The following is a 15,960-nucleotide window of genomic DNA, read 5'->3' on the forward strand; positions in this document are numbered from 1 at the left end:
AATTTTCAAATTTCATCGATTCCTTTCATTTTAAAGATAGCATAGAAAGTAGTAGGATCTGTCATGGCATCTTCAAACATAAATATCATTATGCACTGTTTTTGTTAATTTCCCTCCCCCACCGCCCTTCCACATCCCCCTGCTTCTCTCATTGGTACCCCTCTCCTTGTCCCCAATAGACCTTGCATGATAAATTCTATTATTGCCCTCCACTGAGCTCTCTTCGTCCCCTCTCGGTCCTCTTCGAAAGGAAGTTAACTCACTGTACCCTTGACTCTAGCCCAGGCTGCACTCGAGGAAATTTGACCTATTTATCTAATTGTCTTCTTTTGTGTACATAAATACCGTGTTAAAAGGAGATTATCTGCACTACAGGAGGAGCCCAGGACAGATTCCCAATCCTCTCAGCCTTTGGATCCCATAGGAAATCTCAGAGATCTACCAGTCCCAACTCTTCTCCAGGCCTTAAGAAAAGCATGCCTAACTACATTCATGCACAGGCTTACTCTGATATCCCACCTCAGAGCCTCAAACTGTGTTAGATGCAGGACTTTACTTCCTACTTGCTTCCCAGGGTCTGTATTAGCCAACATCTTTTAAGTGAAAAGAACTAATTCCATTCTCAACGGATGATTGCAGTTTCTTGCTAAGTTTTGAATGACTCTATGGATTCCAAGACCTGCTGCAGCTAGCAAAGCCACCATCGAGACCCAGACCAACTGTGCACAGTCTGCATTACTGTGGAATGCTTTGGCTTTCTTCTTTAGCTTTTTTTTCTTCCTTGATGGTTCCCTGTAATTTCTAACCCTTGTGGCTTGGTAATCATGATCTAATGTGGGATAGCCTGTGACCCTTTGGATGAATCATTCAAGTGAAAATTTATTTTGCTAATGAGAATTTGTTGAGTGACATATAGGGGAGACATTTTTCTTCCTTCATTTTCACACAACTGGCCAATTTATTATTGTGCTTGAAAACTGGAGAGGAAAATATCAGGAAGGAAAAGGGAGAAGAGGAGAGTGAAGAAGAGGGGAGAAGAAGGCAAGCAGGGATGGGTGGGAGAATGGGATCAGAGAAGGGAAAGGAAAAGAAAAGAAAAGATAACTGAATTTATTCTTTTTGGGCATTGTATAGCTAAACTCCAAGGAAAAAATATGAAGCTGTGTTGACTCTTTTTATATGAGCTACTCTATCAAGGCTGGGGAGAGGGGTTGGGTCATACGTATGCATTCAGTGTTTGCCCCTTTGCAAGGACTTAGTACTTTTTCAGTAAAAATAAATTTAATTTATGGCCTCACTTCAAGGGGGATGATCGGTTGGTTAAAGTGGATTGGTCCCACCCATAGGGTTTAGAGAAATTGTGTGGCTGAATCCCTTAGCGTAGCTTTCATGTGGCTGAGCTACCCGTTCTAGAAAACCCCAAGTGTTTTTGAAGACACTAAACTGGTGACATGTAGAATTCTTCCCTCCCTTTCTCCTATGAATCCATCATGTTTGAACAAGCAATGAAGCCAACACCGCCTCCCCACTTCCTGTTGCTTGGAGCTCTTCTGCATTCTTGAATAGAGTAATCTGGCTTGGCTAGTTGATACTCAAATAAAAAGGAGTGAGCATTGACACATACTACATATAATTTTTATATATTTTTAATTAATCAAGTTTTAGATATTCCCTCTGAAGAAATGTGGTGCTTTTACATACAAAGGTAATGTATGTTTTCTGCCTGCTTATTAATTTTGTTCCTGAAAGGAACAGGTAGCTCTAAGCTTGTATCTCATGCTTATTCCAATCTTGGCAGAGCAACTTGTGTGAGTTTATGCTGAAAGCCCAAAATGAAGGTGTAAACATACAGAAAAAAAGCATGTTTGAGCTGAGACTGTTTCACAAGGCATTGTTGTCTGATGCAATAACAAACCCCTACCCATTTTACTATAATAAAATTTTGGGAAATAAATGTATAAAAAAGTGAATGTATCATATGGCAATAGATAAGCAGATTGCTCAATAAATAGATGATAGAGGATAGATAGATGATAGATAGATAGATAGATAGATAGATAGATAGATAGATAGATAGATAGATAGATAGATAGAATAAATTATTATTGTCATGATGCTACTGTTAAACTTTTTAACCAGCTGAGCTCAGTATTGAAAACTTTTTGGCTCTTTTTTCTTGTTTTATTGTAGACTATTTTGTGCAGCCTCCAAAGATGTGTTTGACTCATTGTAGTCTCAATATTAAAAACAAGAAAGTCAAACCCAAAACAAGAGATACCTATAAAGTCCTTTCTCAAAATAGTGGAAATCTCAAGAACTTTCACAGCTAGAAAGGTGTAAGGAGACAGGGGGGGGTCAAGTGTAAGGTGGCCTCCGGGATGGGGCTTCTAGAGTAAGAAAAGGACTCGATACAAAAGCTGAGGAAATCTGGGTGGCGTGTGGGATTTACTGAATAGGATTATAAGTATGGCTTACTTGGCTCTGACAAAGTCTCTGTGTTAACATAATGACAAGAAGATGGTCACAATAGGAAAATGGCTCCATGTATATAATAAACTGACCACATAACTTTCCTATAAAAATTAAACCTATTATAAAAACTTCATTTTAAGCGTTGTTCTGATGACTCACTGCAAAGGTTGAACAGGAGGGATGGGAATCACTTTCTCTTTTGAAAAATTTTCTACATTTTTTGTAATGAATTTGGCCTTTACAAACAAGAAAATAGAAATTCTGCAACTGTTCTGCCATGTGACAGCTCACTGACAGCATGGCACCTCACTCACACAGGCACCTTACTCACACAGGCACCTCACTCACACAGGCACCTCACTCACACAGGCACCTCACCCACACAGGCAAAGTTGTGCTGCCTGGCCTGGTGGATGGCAGAGGCACTTCTAAGAATGACCACATGATTACCAACTTGCTGCTGAGATTCTTGGCCTCGATGCTAGATTGTTTTTAGTAAAAAATGTCTAAACACACTCTCTCTCTCTCTCTCTCTCTCTCTCTCTCTCTCTTTCTGTGTGTGTGTGTGTCTGAGTATGTCTGTGTGTGTATGTGAATATGTGTTATGTATGTGTATATGTGAGTGTGTGTGTGTATGTTTGTGTATGTGAGTGTGCTTTGTGTGTATGTCTCTGTGTGACTGTGTGGGTATGTGTTATATATGTGTGTGAGTGTGCATGTGTACATTTGCGTATGTGAATGTGTGTGTGTGTGTGTGAGAGAGAGAGAGAGAGAGAGAGAGAGAGAGAGAGATGTGTGAAGATTTAACCTTGAATTTTTGTCTTGTGTCTCTAATATTAAGGGTTTCTGTGTACAAATATGTACAGAATGCACCTCAAATCTTCCATTCATATTTAATGAATTAACTTTTAAACTTTTCAAAGGCATAAGCCATTGCTTTTCTCAGAACAATGTGAGCATTTTGCTTAAGATGATTCTGTCTCAAATGAGCCTGCTATAAAATTAAAAGGTATATGAATTTAATTTTTTATTTCACGAGTTCAGAAGAGTGTTACCCAGCTCCTACGTGGAAGCTTCCAAATAACAATCCACCTTCCTTTGGGAAAATCCACGAGGCACTGTTTGGGTATTTTTTTTATAATAATCAATAATAATTCATCTCATTTGAGATGATAGATATACTCACAAAGATGGTTTTGGATTTTCGTGGTGTTTTTGGTTAGGTTGCAAAGTGATAAGATAAAAACAAAGACAAAAAGAAAATCTCCCAAAGCAGTGGCAATAAACAGAGAGCATGTGAGGAGGGGCCCATGGCAGCCCGGCGGTGGCGGGCATGAGGAGGGGCCATGACAGCCCAGTGGTGGCGGGCGGGCTGTTCAGTAGACTCTCAGGAAAAGATTAATTGGCCTCAATCAGTTCTCAGCAGGAATACCCACCTCATGGTAAATATCACCACGATTGGTACTAATTACCTCGGTTGTCACCTGTCACAACCCATAGGCTGGGAACTGAGTGAGGAGGGCAGCCGCCTTGATGGGAACAGCAGCCACAGAGCTATAAAGGGGTCAGTGAATCACTGCCAAGGCCACTGTAGCAGGCAGGGGGCCCACCAGCCCTCCCTGCCATGTGGGGCAGCACAGCATTCAGGGTGATTCCAATCTGATGGAGGTGAGAAAAATCCTAAGTATGGGTGCAGGTGTGTCCCAGGAAAAGAGGGAACTAGCATTCAATCCTGACAGTTGCTCGTACACACTGACTGAGAAGCTCCCAGGTTGTGGTTCAAATCTAGACTTTGTCAGTCTTCTGTGTGTTCTATCATAGGCCAGTGGCTGTACTTTTTGAGCCTAAGTTTCCTTATCTGCAAAGATATAGGCAAAACAAGCTCCAAACAGGCCTGATAGAGTGATATCTCAAAGCCTCAGGATGCCCCCAAATGGCACAATTATGTAATCTATGGTGATGGCAATGTTTATAAACTTGCCCGGTGGTAAACAAGAAGGCTCAGCATGTCCCCTGATTTCATGGATAGCCAAGAAGAAGACTGTAATGTCACAGTCATTTAGCAAGGTCTGAGAGTCTAGTCATTAAGGAGAAGGGGGAAAGTAAGTAGGGACATAAAGACTAGCAGCATTGATGGAAACAACGGTGTGACACTCTCGGGGCGTTGTATAATACATTTCTCCGATGGACTAACTTTTAAAATGGTATGTGTGCACATAAAGAAAGTGTCATAGGCTCCATCCAACAATTTGCAAAGGGATACTCACCCCCAGGAGACTGCTGGGCCATTCGCTACTAAAGTATTAACTTTCGAATTGAGTCCTTCACATTTCTGTGTAATAGAAATACTGGGCTCAGGGCTGGTGAGATGGCTCAGTGGGTAAGAGTACCCGACTACTCTTCCAAAGGTCCAGAGTTCAAATCCCAGCAACCACCTGGTGGCTCACAACCATTTGTAACAAGATCTGACGCCCTCTTCTGGTGTGTCTGAAGATAGCTACAGTGTACTTACATATAATAAATAAATAAATCTTTAAAAAAAAGAAATACTGGGCTCCTGTTAAATACACAGACCATGGGCCTCTTCCTCTGATTTGACAGATCCAAGCGTGGACACAGGCATCTGTCTGTATGTGTTTACTTGCTTGCTTATTTGTCTTAACTAAGAAAAAAATTGTAACATAGGAGATGATGTGTTGATGTATGGGCGCAACAAACTGTGACAGGGTTGAGCTATATTCCCTGTGTACACTTTTTTATGTTTGTATATGTAGTAAGAACACTTACATGCACTTTGGCAGTTTTCAGATATGCAATACACTATCAACTATCAACTATAGCCATGAGGGTGTATAATAGATGTCTTGAATGTTTTCCTTCTGTTTCACTGCAATTGTATGTCATTTGACCATGTGACCAACATCGTTATAACCCTTCCTCATAGCCACTAGAAAGTGATCTGTATTTTAAAGGAAATTTCCAAGGACTAATATTCAAATGTATGTGAGGAAGTTTGATTAAAATTGGTACTCTTCACCTTTTACTATAGAGCAGACTTTTTTTTTAGAAATACTGATGTTTTGCATGGGATGTGGCCTAAACATAGGAGATTTTTTTTTAAAGTCCTCTGCTCGATGGTAAAAGACCCACAAATTTGGAGTGACAGTGACTTAGAAAATCACTTTAATTGTACTTGTAAATGAAAACTAAGCAGTAGTCAGATAGAAAATTCTACCAGAGATCAATCAATCTAATTAGATCTATGATTTGATGTCTAGTTGTTAAGAATAGGAATTCAAAAGACTTTAAGTCATAAAACAAATACTAACAAAATGCTTAAGTCATCAAGACTGAAGCAAGGATTTATGTGATAAAGATACACTGGCCAGAATGAGGATTTTCATTATGTTTGCAAATATTTCTTTAGATCAAGAGCCACGTCATTACTAACTCTATGTGGGACAAATTATTTATTAGAGTCTCCAAAGTGCGTACATGGACCCTAATTGCCCAGGAAGAGTGAGAGGGCCAGGAGAATGTCTTTGTGTCTTCAGGGTAACAACTATCTTACTCCTTTTATCATTTGAAAATTACTAAGTCGGACACTCTGAGGTCCACCTGTAATCTTTTAGTATTGGGGAGGCTGAGACAAGAGAATGACAGGAGAACTGCTCGTGTTTCATAGCACGGCAGTACCTCAAAAATAAATAAATAAATAAATAAATAAATAAATAAATAAGGATTAAGATTTATATAGTTCTCAAATATAGAAGTGATTATTGTTAAAAACAAAAATTACGGAAGAAATGAGCTTGTGAAAATAGAAACCACGTGCTTTATTATAGATTGTAAAGTGATGAAACTATTATACAGAAGAGTTTTTCAAAAGACTGCAACTAGAACTTCAATATGATCCCATCATTCTAATTACAAATATAAACTGAAAAGAATTAAACGCTGGAGAGATGGCTCAGTTGTTAAGAGCACTGACTGCTCTTCCAAAGGTCCTGAGTTCAATTCCCAACAACCACATGGTGGCTCACAACCATCTTAAATGGGATCTCATACTCTCTTCTTGTGTGTCTGAAGACAGCTACAGTATACTCATATAAAATAAATAAATAAATAAATCTTTTTTTAAAAAAGGAAATAAAAAATTAAACACATATCCCAAAGATATATCGTCATACCCATGTTCATAGAAACCATACTCACAAAAGCCAAAGGAAGAAGCAACCCAAGTGTATTGTAGTAGAAAAATCAATAAAGCAAAAGTGACCCATAAGGACAATAGATTGCTATTCAGCAGTTAAAAGGTAGGACATTTTACATGTGCTCTCACATGGACATCCGTGAGAATGCTTTGATATAAGACAAATACTCCACAGTTGATTCTACTAATATGCAGAACTAGTCCCAAACTAGGGGTTAAGAGAGGAGGAGGACCAGACAATCTATATTTAATGGTAGCATAGTTTTCACTGGAGATGACGAAAAGGGTCCAGAGGTGACAAAACACTGTGAGGACATATTTAGTGCCACCGAACTGCATGCTTTCAGACTGTTAGAGCAATACTCACATAGAGAAAGTTTCACCGTTTCTTTACAATTTTAATTTTTTTAAGATTTATTTCTTTTTATGTGCATTAGTGTTCTATCCACATCAATGTCTGTGTGCGCCTGACTGATACCCTAGAACTGGGGTTACAGATAGTTGTGAGCTGTCGTGAGGGTGCTAGGAATTGAACCCAGGTCCTCAGAAGAGCAGCCAGTGCTTTTAACTGCTGAGCCATCTCTCTGGCCCCTGCTAGTTTTAAAAATAGATCATTTTAATGGTGTGACAAAAGTAAGGGCTATAAATTTCTCAATTGGTAAAAATGCCTGCTGCACACATTTCAAGACATGAGTTCGGATGCCTAGCATTAATGTAAAAATCATGACACAACAGTGTGTGTCTGCAACCCCAGTACTCTGCAGGCAGACACTACAGAGGCTAGCCAGGCCAGCTAATTGATGATGACGATGATGACAATGATGATAATGATGACGATGATGGTGATGGTGATTATAAGCTGGAGAAGTGGTTGAAGAGTATACCTTTTTGTTGACCTCTGGCTTCTGCATACTTGTGTACCCACACCCATGTGTGGCCACATACATAAAAATATATACACACAAATAGACGGAAATACTTAAGGTTCAGAAAAGTGGCACATATGGTAGATGTCAGGGCAGAAAGCCAGATCTTGGACCTAGATAGAACTCTGGTAACCTCTTCATGTCAGTGCCTCTTTGAGCATGGAAACTGGAGGGAATGCTCAGAAAGAACAAGGGCAATGAACAGATAGCAATTTCAGCAATACAGACATTTGTTCCAGAGGTGAGATGGCTGGTAAATCTGCGAAGCTGGAATCATGTCTGCACTGTTAAAAAGTGATTCATATCTCACATACCTTGCGTCATGATTGGGTTTGATGCCAACTCACCACAAATTACTGGGGGCCTCACCTGAAGCACCACACCAATTGTCTTGATTGATTGGAATGGAGGCCCATTCCAATTGTGGGCAGCACCTCCTGGTAGCAGCCCAGATACAAACAGTAGAGCAAGAGAACGAGTTTCTCACCTTTTCTCCATGGCCTTCCTCTTGCCAGGAGTTGATTTACCTCAGGGATGCTGCTGCTGCTGCTGCCCTAGTTGACAGCCAGACCAATGTTTCTAATCATCCATCATGAACTATGGAACAGCTGCTATCCAAGAAACTTCCAGACGTTCAGGGCATATTGGAACTACTGGGGCACCCTGCGAACAAGAGTAAGGTCGAGATGTGTCCAGACACCGAAAATCTCATCCTGAGATTGTCAGCAGGAGTTAGAACTGTTCCCTCCTTGCTCTGGGCCCGCATATCATGGAACATGTAGCCTTACAATCCCTACCTCTTATGATCTGCCATCCTTCAGGTAGTCACTTAGCCTGGTGGCCAATTGACAGGTTTAACTTCCTGTCTTCCTATAAGGACATGTCCTACAAGCACCTGGAATTCCTCTTCATGCAAATGAAGCGTTCTCAGAACCTAGTCACCAGCCAATAATGTACATTCGTCCTGAAAACCCCAAGCCACTCCCCAAAGCTTGTAGCCCCTATTACACCCTATAAAAGAGCTTTTTTTACTGAGAACTGTCTCACAGAAGACTGTTCTCCTCTCCCTCGCTGCCAACAGAGTTCCTGGAGCCTGCCGGGCTGAAGTCCGGTCTAATGTGCCTGGACACCCCAAGGGCAGAAGCAGAACCGAGCCAGCACCCCACCTTGTGAACTGAGTCACGATTGGTTGTCACACCCATTCACATCCCCAGTGAGAGCCAGCTGTTGTGGGAGGGGCTCCTCTGACTGCTGAGACATGCAGCTCCTCTGACTGCTGAGACATGCGGCTCCTCTGACTGCTGAGACATGCGGCTCCTCTGACTGCTGAGACATGCAGCTCCTCTGACTGCTGAGACATGCAGCTTCTAAGATTGACTTAACTACCAGGTTCTCAGACTCTTAGACACGACTTTAAACTGTGGTTACTATTTTAAGTGACTTTGTAAATCCACATATATGTACATGATGTATATGTACATTCATCCCATTGGTTCTGCTCCTCTAGAGGACCCTGACTAATACAACATACATCCCCATTTATCATCCACAGCTTTGTACTTTTTTAACAAATTTTTTCCCAAAATGTGAAACTGTCCTTTCGTGACTTGTCTGGCTTGGTTCTCACAGAAAGAAAACTCTAAGCACTTATCCACATTAAAGGCCACGTGGTACTCGTGCCTTGGTGTTGCTGAACACCATTCACAAGGACTCATCACCTTGTTTGTGCCCTCTCGTCTGTGGTGGGCATTTCAATTGTTTCTGCCTTCTTACTGTTAGAAGTGGTGCTGTTATGGACATTGGTGCTTCGCACAAACCTCTGGATTCAGTGGTCCTGGGTCGTCACCAGGGAGTGGAATGACTGGGTCATGTGGAAACTGCTCCGTCTGCGGGGGAGCCACGAGCCCCATTTTCAGAGTAGCCTCACTATTGTGTCCACTCCCACTGGCAGTTGTAGTGAGCTTTCCATTTTCTCCACACACGCTAGTCAGTGCTTGGAGTCTGCCTCCCACCTTTTGTACGGCGGCAGCTGCATAGCCCCTGCTGTGGACCAGTGAGGGTCTCACCAGAGAAAGGCATGCTAATGCCAAAGAATTCCAAAACCGCTTCTAGGGATGATTGGTTTCTCCGCTATTGAAGGAGTCAGATTCTAAAATCAGCTGCTTTACTGTTTTTTTGTTGTTTTGTTTTGTTTTTTGTTTTTTAAAATGCAAACTGAGAAGAGAAGTAACAGGCAAGCTAACTCAGTGTCTGCCAGAGAGATCTCAGTAGCAATCAAGTGACAACTTTTCGTGCATGGTCTGGTCCTTCCTCTTAGAATTTGGAATCATGGAGTGCACGTGCCAGGATAGACTATCAGAGAAAGAGTGGGGGTGGGGATGGGAGAAGAACATGAATTGGGGCAAAGGACCCTTTCCCTCCATCCATGAGAGTGTTAATTCCTGTCTCCTGGGAGCTTTATCACCTTCACGTCTTCCACACGTGAGCCTTTGGTAGCAACACGCTCTTATTACACGTGTTTCCATTAACAAAAGGAATATCTCCGCGAGGTCCTGAGGTGCTTACAGAAATGCACACTAGTTCAGTGGTAGCCAGAGGGATCCGATCCATCTGCCTAACGGCCTTCTGGCAGTTAAGCATTTTACTTTAAGGCAAATAAAATGTCAGCCACCATTAGGCAGCATCTGGCAACAATATGGTCATTTCATCCCTGGGGACCGACCTCTCCCCCAGAAAAGATGGTACTTGAAATAGGAGAGGCTTTTGACTGCAGGACCTCCTATCCCTCCCACCCAGGCATGGTGGCTAAGGAGTGGGCAGACTGCCACCCACAGAAGGACACAGGGAGCCAGATCAAATGTGAACCTAGGGGGCAAACTTCTCATACAGCAGTGACCAAAGGCTGTTCACCCTCGCTATATGGGTTTGTGGTTAAGGGGGAGTCTGATCTCTAAGCTGGCCTAGATTAGCTCTACAAAATGTAAAACAGTCTCCGCAACCACTTGAAGAAGAACTTGGGCTGACTGAACTAAAAGCAGTGGTGGGCTGTGAGTGAAGAGAGATGCTCAAAGAGGAGACTCCGCCCCTTGGAGTTCTCCGCCCACCCCCCTCCATCCACCCGTGAAAGGGGCAAAACAAGCAGTTCTTTTGAAAGAGAGGGTGAGGATGTGTAACCTTCTCTGGTGGGAGCATCAGTTTAGGGGTTCGAGACCACATGGGTAATAAGAAGAGCTAATTTGCTATCACCAGGGAAGCTGCCTAAGACTGGAAAAATAACACATTTCTTCAATAGTCTGGGCGAGTGTACGGGTTAAAAAAACAAACAAACAAACAAACAAACAAACAAACTTATCAATTGGGCTGGCTTGCTTCTCACACGCAGTGCTGGGATGTTCCCTGTTCTGAATTGGGAGGAATTGTGTTCTTCAAATAAGCCAACTGTGCTGTGCGCCGTGCTGGGAAGCACATTCCCACTGTGGCACGGTCTCTGTGGGAAATAGATGCAGGGTAGGCAGTTTTCCATCAAGCTCCTTACATATAGGCTTATCATATTTCTAGGCCTCCAGTTTGACCAACATGGTCACATCAATGAAATCATGAACTTTGTAAAAACAGAGTTCAACTGGAGTGTCAGGAGCATTTACTTTGATGAAATGGTTGACATTGTCCAAAACTTCTCACCAACGTCATGGCTTCTCTCTCAAGCTACCTTACTAATATTGGTAAAGTCTATCCTTATTTTTTTCAAAGTAAAGACCCTAGCGCTTTAAAGAATAAAATACAATAAGTAAAAAAACTTTGAATGTAAGAATATTGGTACACACATGTGTTTGATTTCTTTGGTTGTTTGTGAATAGTTCTAGCGAAGTAGAGCTGGCCTTAAACTCCTCATCTTCTGCCTCTACATCCCATAGATGGAATCCCACCCCGCGGATGTAACGTACAATGCACATTACCCATGTACCACTGGATTGGGCCACATGCACATTCCTATAGAGCCCTGAAAAGCAAAGAAAGCATCCTCAGGCCAACCAATCTTTCTTGTTTTAATTTTCTTAGTCTTAGTTTAATAATGCCTTATTACAATGTTAGAAAACTGAGCTACTGCACAGTTTTAATGTGTAGGAAAGTGGTAAATTTTAAAGTAACACTAATATTACTTTTAAAAATGTTTTCCAAGATAATTGTCTTTGGGAAAATGTGTTGCTAATAAATAGATAAATAAATAAATAAATAAATAGCCCTTATTCTTTTATGTTTATTTTATTTTTATTTTATATACATTGATGACTTGAATGCATGTATGTCTGTGTGAGGGTGTCAGGTCCCCTAGAACAGGAGTTACATACAGACAGTTGTGAGCTGCCATGTGGGTATGGGGAAATGATCCTGGGTCCTCTGGAAGAGCAGCCTGTGCTCTTAATTGCTGAACCATCTCTCCAGCCCCCACCCTTCTTCTTTTTTTAGACATGTCAAGTACCTTTTCTGAGATATGTCTTCCTACTTTTTACCTGACAACTATAAGCAGGAAGGTGATGTCACCATTTGGGCTTTTCATTGGCAGTTAGGAAATTCCATGACAGTCCCAGCAGCAGCAGCAGCAATTAAGTCAGTAGCTGTATGCAGTAGTATGCAGTAGTATGCAGTAGTATGCAGTAGTATGCAGTAGTATGCAGTAGTATGCAGTAGTATGCAGTAGTATGCAGTAGTATGCAGTAGTATGCAGTAGTATGCAGTAGTATGCAGTAGTATGCAGTAGTATGCAGTAGTATGCAGTAATATGCAGTAGTATGCAGTAGTATGCAGTAGTATGCAGTAGTATGCAGTAGTATGCAGTAGTATGCAGTAGTATGCAGTAGTATGCAGTAGTATGCAGTAGTATGCAGTAGTATGCAGGAGAGACACAGATGTTTCCAACACTCCCCTTTCCCTCCCTGCCCCATGACGGTTGATGAGAAAATCCCCAAATCTGAAGAGATGGTCGCACTACCAGGAATGTGGCTGGAGACTGAAGGAGCCTAAGCTTTGAGGTGAAATGTTTGAATCTTTAAGCGAATCATGCAAATGTTTGCCATCATTATGTCAAATATTGGTGGTTTTAAGAACTGCCCAAAAATGGCCAAATTCTAACTAAACTCTACATGTATGCCATGAAGATCACACTGCTGGCATGTTTTCATACGAAAGATAATAAATACTGCATCACATGTGGCGATCCCTGGAGATGTTTGTGGAACTTTGTATACAGAAGGCTGTGCTGAGGTAGATAGAGACAGATGCACAAACAAGATGATAGAGAATGTAGACTGTGCATGTATGTAAATCATCACATAATGCAAATGTGTTATGACTGATATGATATGCATAAAATAAGAGAAAATTGATTAACATACCTATACATCATTTACTAAATATCAGGTGAAAATGAGTATGTGTGCTTTTATTCCTCTTGATGATATCATAAAAATTGTATTTTGATTGTTCACTGAAGTTAAAAAATAGAACTCTGGATCCCAGATGGGGCTCTATGATACTTGGAAAGTTATAAAATGGTTCAGCTGACTTTGGTGCTAATTGTTTGATGGCTGAATGAGTGAATGAATGAATGAGTGAATGAATGAATGAAGTAGGAGCCAGTGAATGAATGGACAATCAGGTATTAGTTCTAGCCTGTGGAGTGGATCCAAGCAATTGTTAGCTCTGTTCGTTTCAGAAATACCTCTTACTGTTTTTTCTCCAGTTCATCCTAGCAAGAAACTCTGTGAGATTTGCAGGGAAATTTGCTGGGACTTAACTGAAACACGGAAGCAATCAAGTGGTTGAATTCCGGGTTTTTCCAATTGAAAGACATTCCTTTATCCGTATTGATTTGGGCTTTGGTAAATTCAATTGGTGATCCCACCTGGATGATTTTAAGACTCTCTGAAGCTTCTTTTTGTTGTTGTTTGCTTTAAGTTTCCAACATAGCTCAGGGAACATAAGAATTTCATCAATTGAAAACTAAGAATCGTTTCTGTGGGATGTGTAAAACAAGAAGCTGACCAGCATTATGCTCTTTTTCTTTAATTCGTCGTCATTATTGAGAGTTATTCTTGGATTTTATGAAAACCAGATTGGAGCATGGGCATGTTCTCTGTCGAACTGTGTTCAAGGAATTGGAACTGAAAATCATTCAAACCAGGAAAACATGACATTGAAAAATAGTCTGCATTCTTTCCTCTACCTCACACTTTCTGACTAGAGAGCCCTACGTAGATTCCAGATCTGGTTTTATTTTTTATTTTTATTTTTTGTTCTTATTGAAATGCACAGTTTGGTGGAAGATCTAGTGGCACACTTCTTTAATCCCAGCACTTTGGAGACAAAGACACCAGATCTCTGTGAGTTCAAGGCTAGTCTTGTCTTTGTAGTGAGTTCTGGGACAACCAGGGCAACATAGTGAGACCTTGTCTCAAAACACCAAGAGAGAGAGAGACATGGGGTGGGGGGAAGGGGGGGGGAGTGAGGAAGGAAGGGATTGAGGGAAAGAAAGAGAAGGGAAGGAGGGAAAAGAAGAGGGGTAGGGGAAAGAAAGAAGTAAAGAAAAAAGAAAACAAAGACAGAAGAAAAGGAAGAAAATTAGGAAAGAGGACACATTCGCATCAGAACAAGTCTTTGCGTTGATCACTGTTCTATCTGCTTATCAATTATAACATTCTGATATTTGAGTGCTCAAAATCTATGCTTCTTCCATGGCCCCTTCCAGCTCTGTCAGAGAGCGGACTGGTCAACAGTCTTCAGTTCACCCTTGTGATCTCATTGCTCTCAAGTGCATTTCTTGTCTGCTCTACCTACTCAATTTTCCAGGAAGAGTTCAAGGTTTAACACATCCCCTTCCATGAAGTCTTTAGAAGTACCCTGCTTTTTCCGATCCACTACCTTCATCAACAGATAAACAAATTCTATTTTCCTCTTTATTGGCCAAGGCACGTGACTGGCCTCATAGTGGTGTCAATGCCAGGGGGTGCCTTTCCCTACTTTACATTAAGGCACAGCCTCCACCAGCAGTGGCTCTCTCATCTGAACCCGTGTTTCTTCCATTCCCTTTAGCAGAGAACACATCTGTTGAGGCCTTTCACGGTGCCTCTATTTACATCATTCTTAGTATAATGACTTCTTTATACAGAGTAAGTTCTCAGCAACTGTTCACTGAGTTTAATTGAAGGAATGAAATGTGTTTATTGAAAACACTACCTCAGCTTATAAATGCAATATGGAAAGTGCTTTCAGGAATCCAGAGGAACGGAGCAGATGTGGGACTTGTCTGCCTTTGAGTGCCTCCACTAACTTGTTTCACATGAACTGCAGTGCCAAGCAATCTTTGGTGGAATTTCAGAAGCCACACTGTGACATTATGACAGAGCATGGTCAAGTTGGATTCAAGTCCATTTCTGACTGCTTGTTAAAATAGGCAAAGGGTAACATTAACATTTGTCTGAAGTGGGTAGGAAAAGGTCATGGAGAATGTCCATGGGAGGTGAGGGAACTTTGGGAGGAGCAGGTTGGGTCCATCTGAGGTCAGGATACTTCCTAGAAGTCTCCACTATGCCAATAAAATAAAATAAATAAAATTCACGTTAAAATTCTTGAAGCTAGAATTGCTTTGCTTCTCTGCTGCATTCAGAGTAAAGAACAGCTTTGGTCAGGGCCTGAGTGGGAGAATTCTTATTGTTTCTGTCATAATTTTATTCAAGAGATGAGAAATATCCATAGTGCAAGATTCATAGACCACAGAACAATGATGTATTTAAGATAGGTTTTACGCCTATTCAGCAACATAGCCAAAAGTTCAAATTTCAGGTTTCAAGGAGGAAAGCCATTGGCTGACCTCTAAAAATCCTGTATTGGTGTATAAAGTGTCCTACTATGTATTTCCCAATTCATATTAACATTAATTCGTGTCCTCCATGGGAGAACTGAACTTGTCTAATGAGGGATTGTCTATCCAGGAAGAAAACAGACAATTCAATGACCATTAACTATGGTTTTTTTTTCTCCTTCTCCAACCCAGTCTTCTGTGATGTCAGTCTGCTTTGCCCGTTTTCATCCTAATTTGGTGGTTGGTGGCACCTATTCAGGCCAGATTGTCCTCTGGGACAATCGCAGTCATCGAAGAACGCCTGTCCAGAGGACCCCCTTGTCAGCCGCTGCACATACAGTAAGTTAAGCTTCTACCACACCTTTGTAAGCTATCCCCACTCTGAAAGGAGAAGCAGCTCCCATGACAGCGCTGAAGCTGAGGTAGATAACTAACTTCTAGCGCCTGATTCCTTCCTAACTGACTACAATATGAATAGTAGAGAAAGCATG

The 15,960-nt window shown here is 41.3% G+C and overlaps 1 protein-coding gene across 9 annotated transcripts in view; it reads left to right on the forward strand.

Annotated features, from left to right (window-relative positions):
* The window catches only part of Dync1i1 (dynein cytoplasmic 1 intermediate chain 1), a 302,440-nt gene that overhangs the window by 220,580 nt on the left and 65,900 nt on the right, over positions 1-15,960 (forward strand). For all 9 annotated transcript variants that reach the window (XM_006504982.4, NM_001191023.1, NM_010063.4 and 6 more), the window contains one exon: positions 15,662-15,808. In XM_006504982.4, coding sequence (XP_006505045.1) covers positions 15,662-15,808 — 147 coding nt within the window. The remainder of the gene's footprint in view (positions 1-15,661; positions 15,809-15,960) is intronic.

Source organism: Mus musculus, chromosome 6 (genome assembly GCF_000001635.26).
Source record: "Mus musculus strain C57BL/6J chromosome 6, GRCm38.p6 C57BL/6J".
NCBI classification, from domain to species: Eukaryota; Metazoa; Chordata; class Mammalia; order Rodentia; family Muridae; genus Mus; species Mus musculus.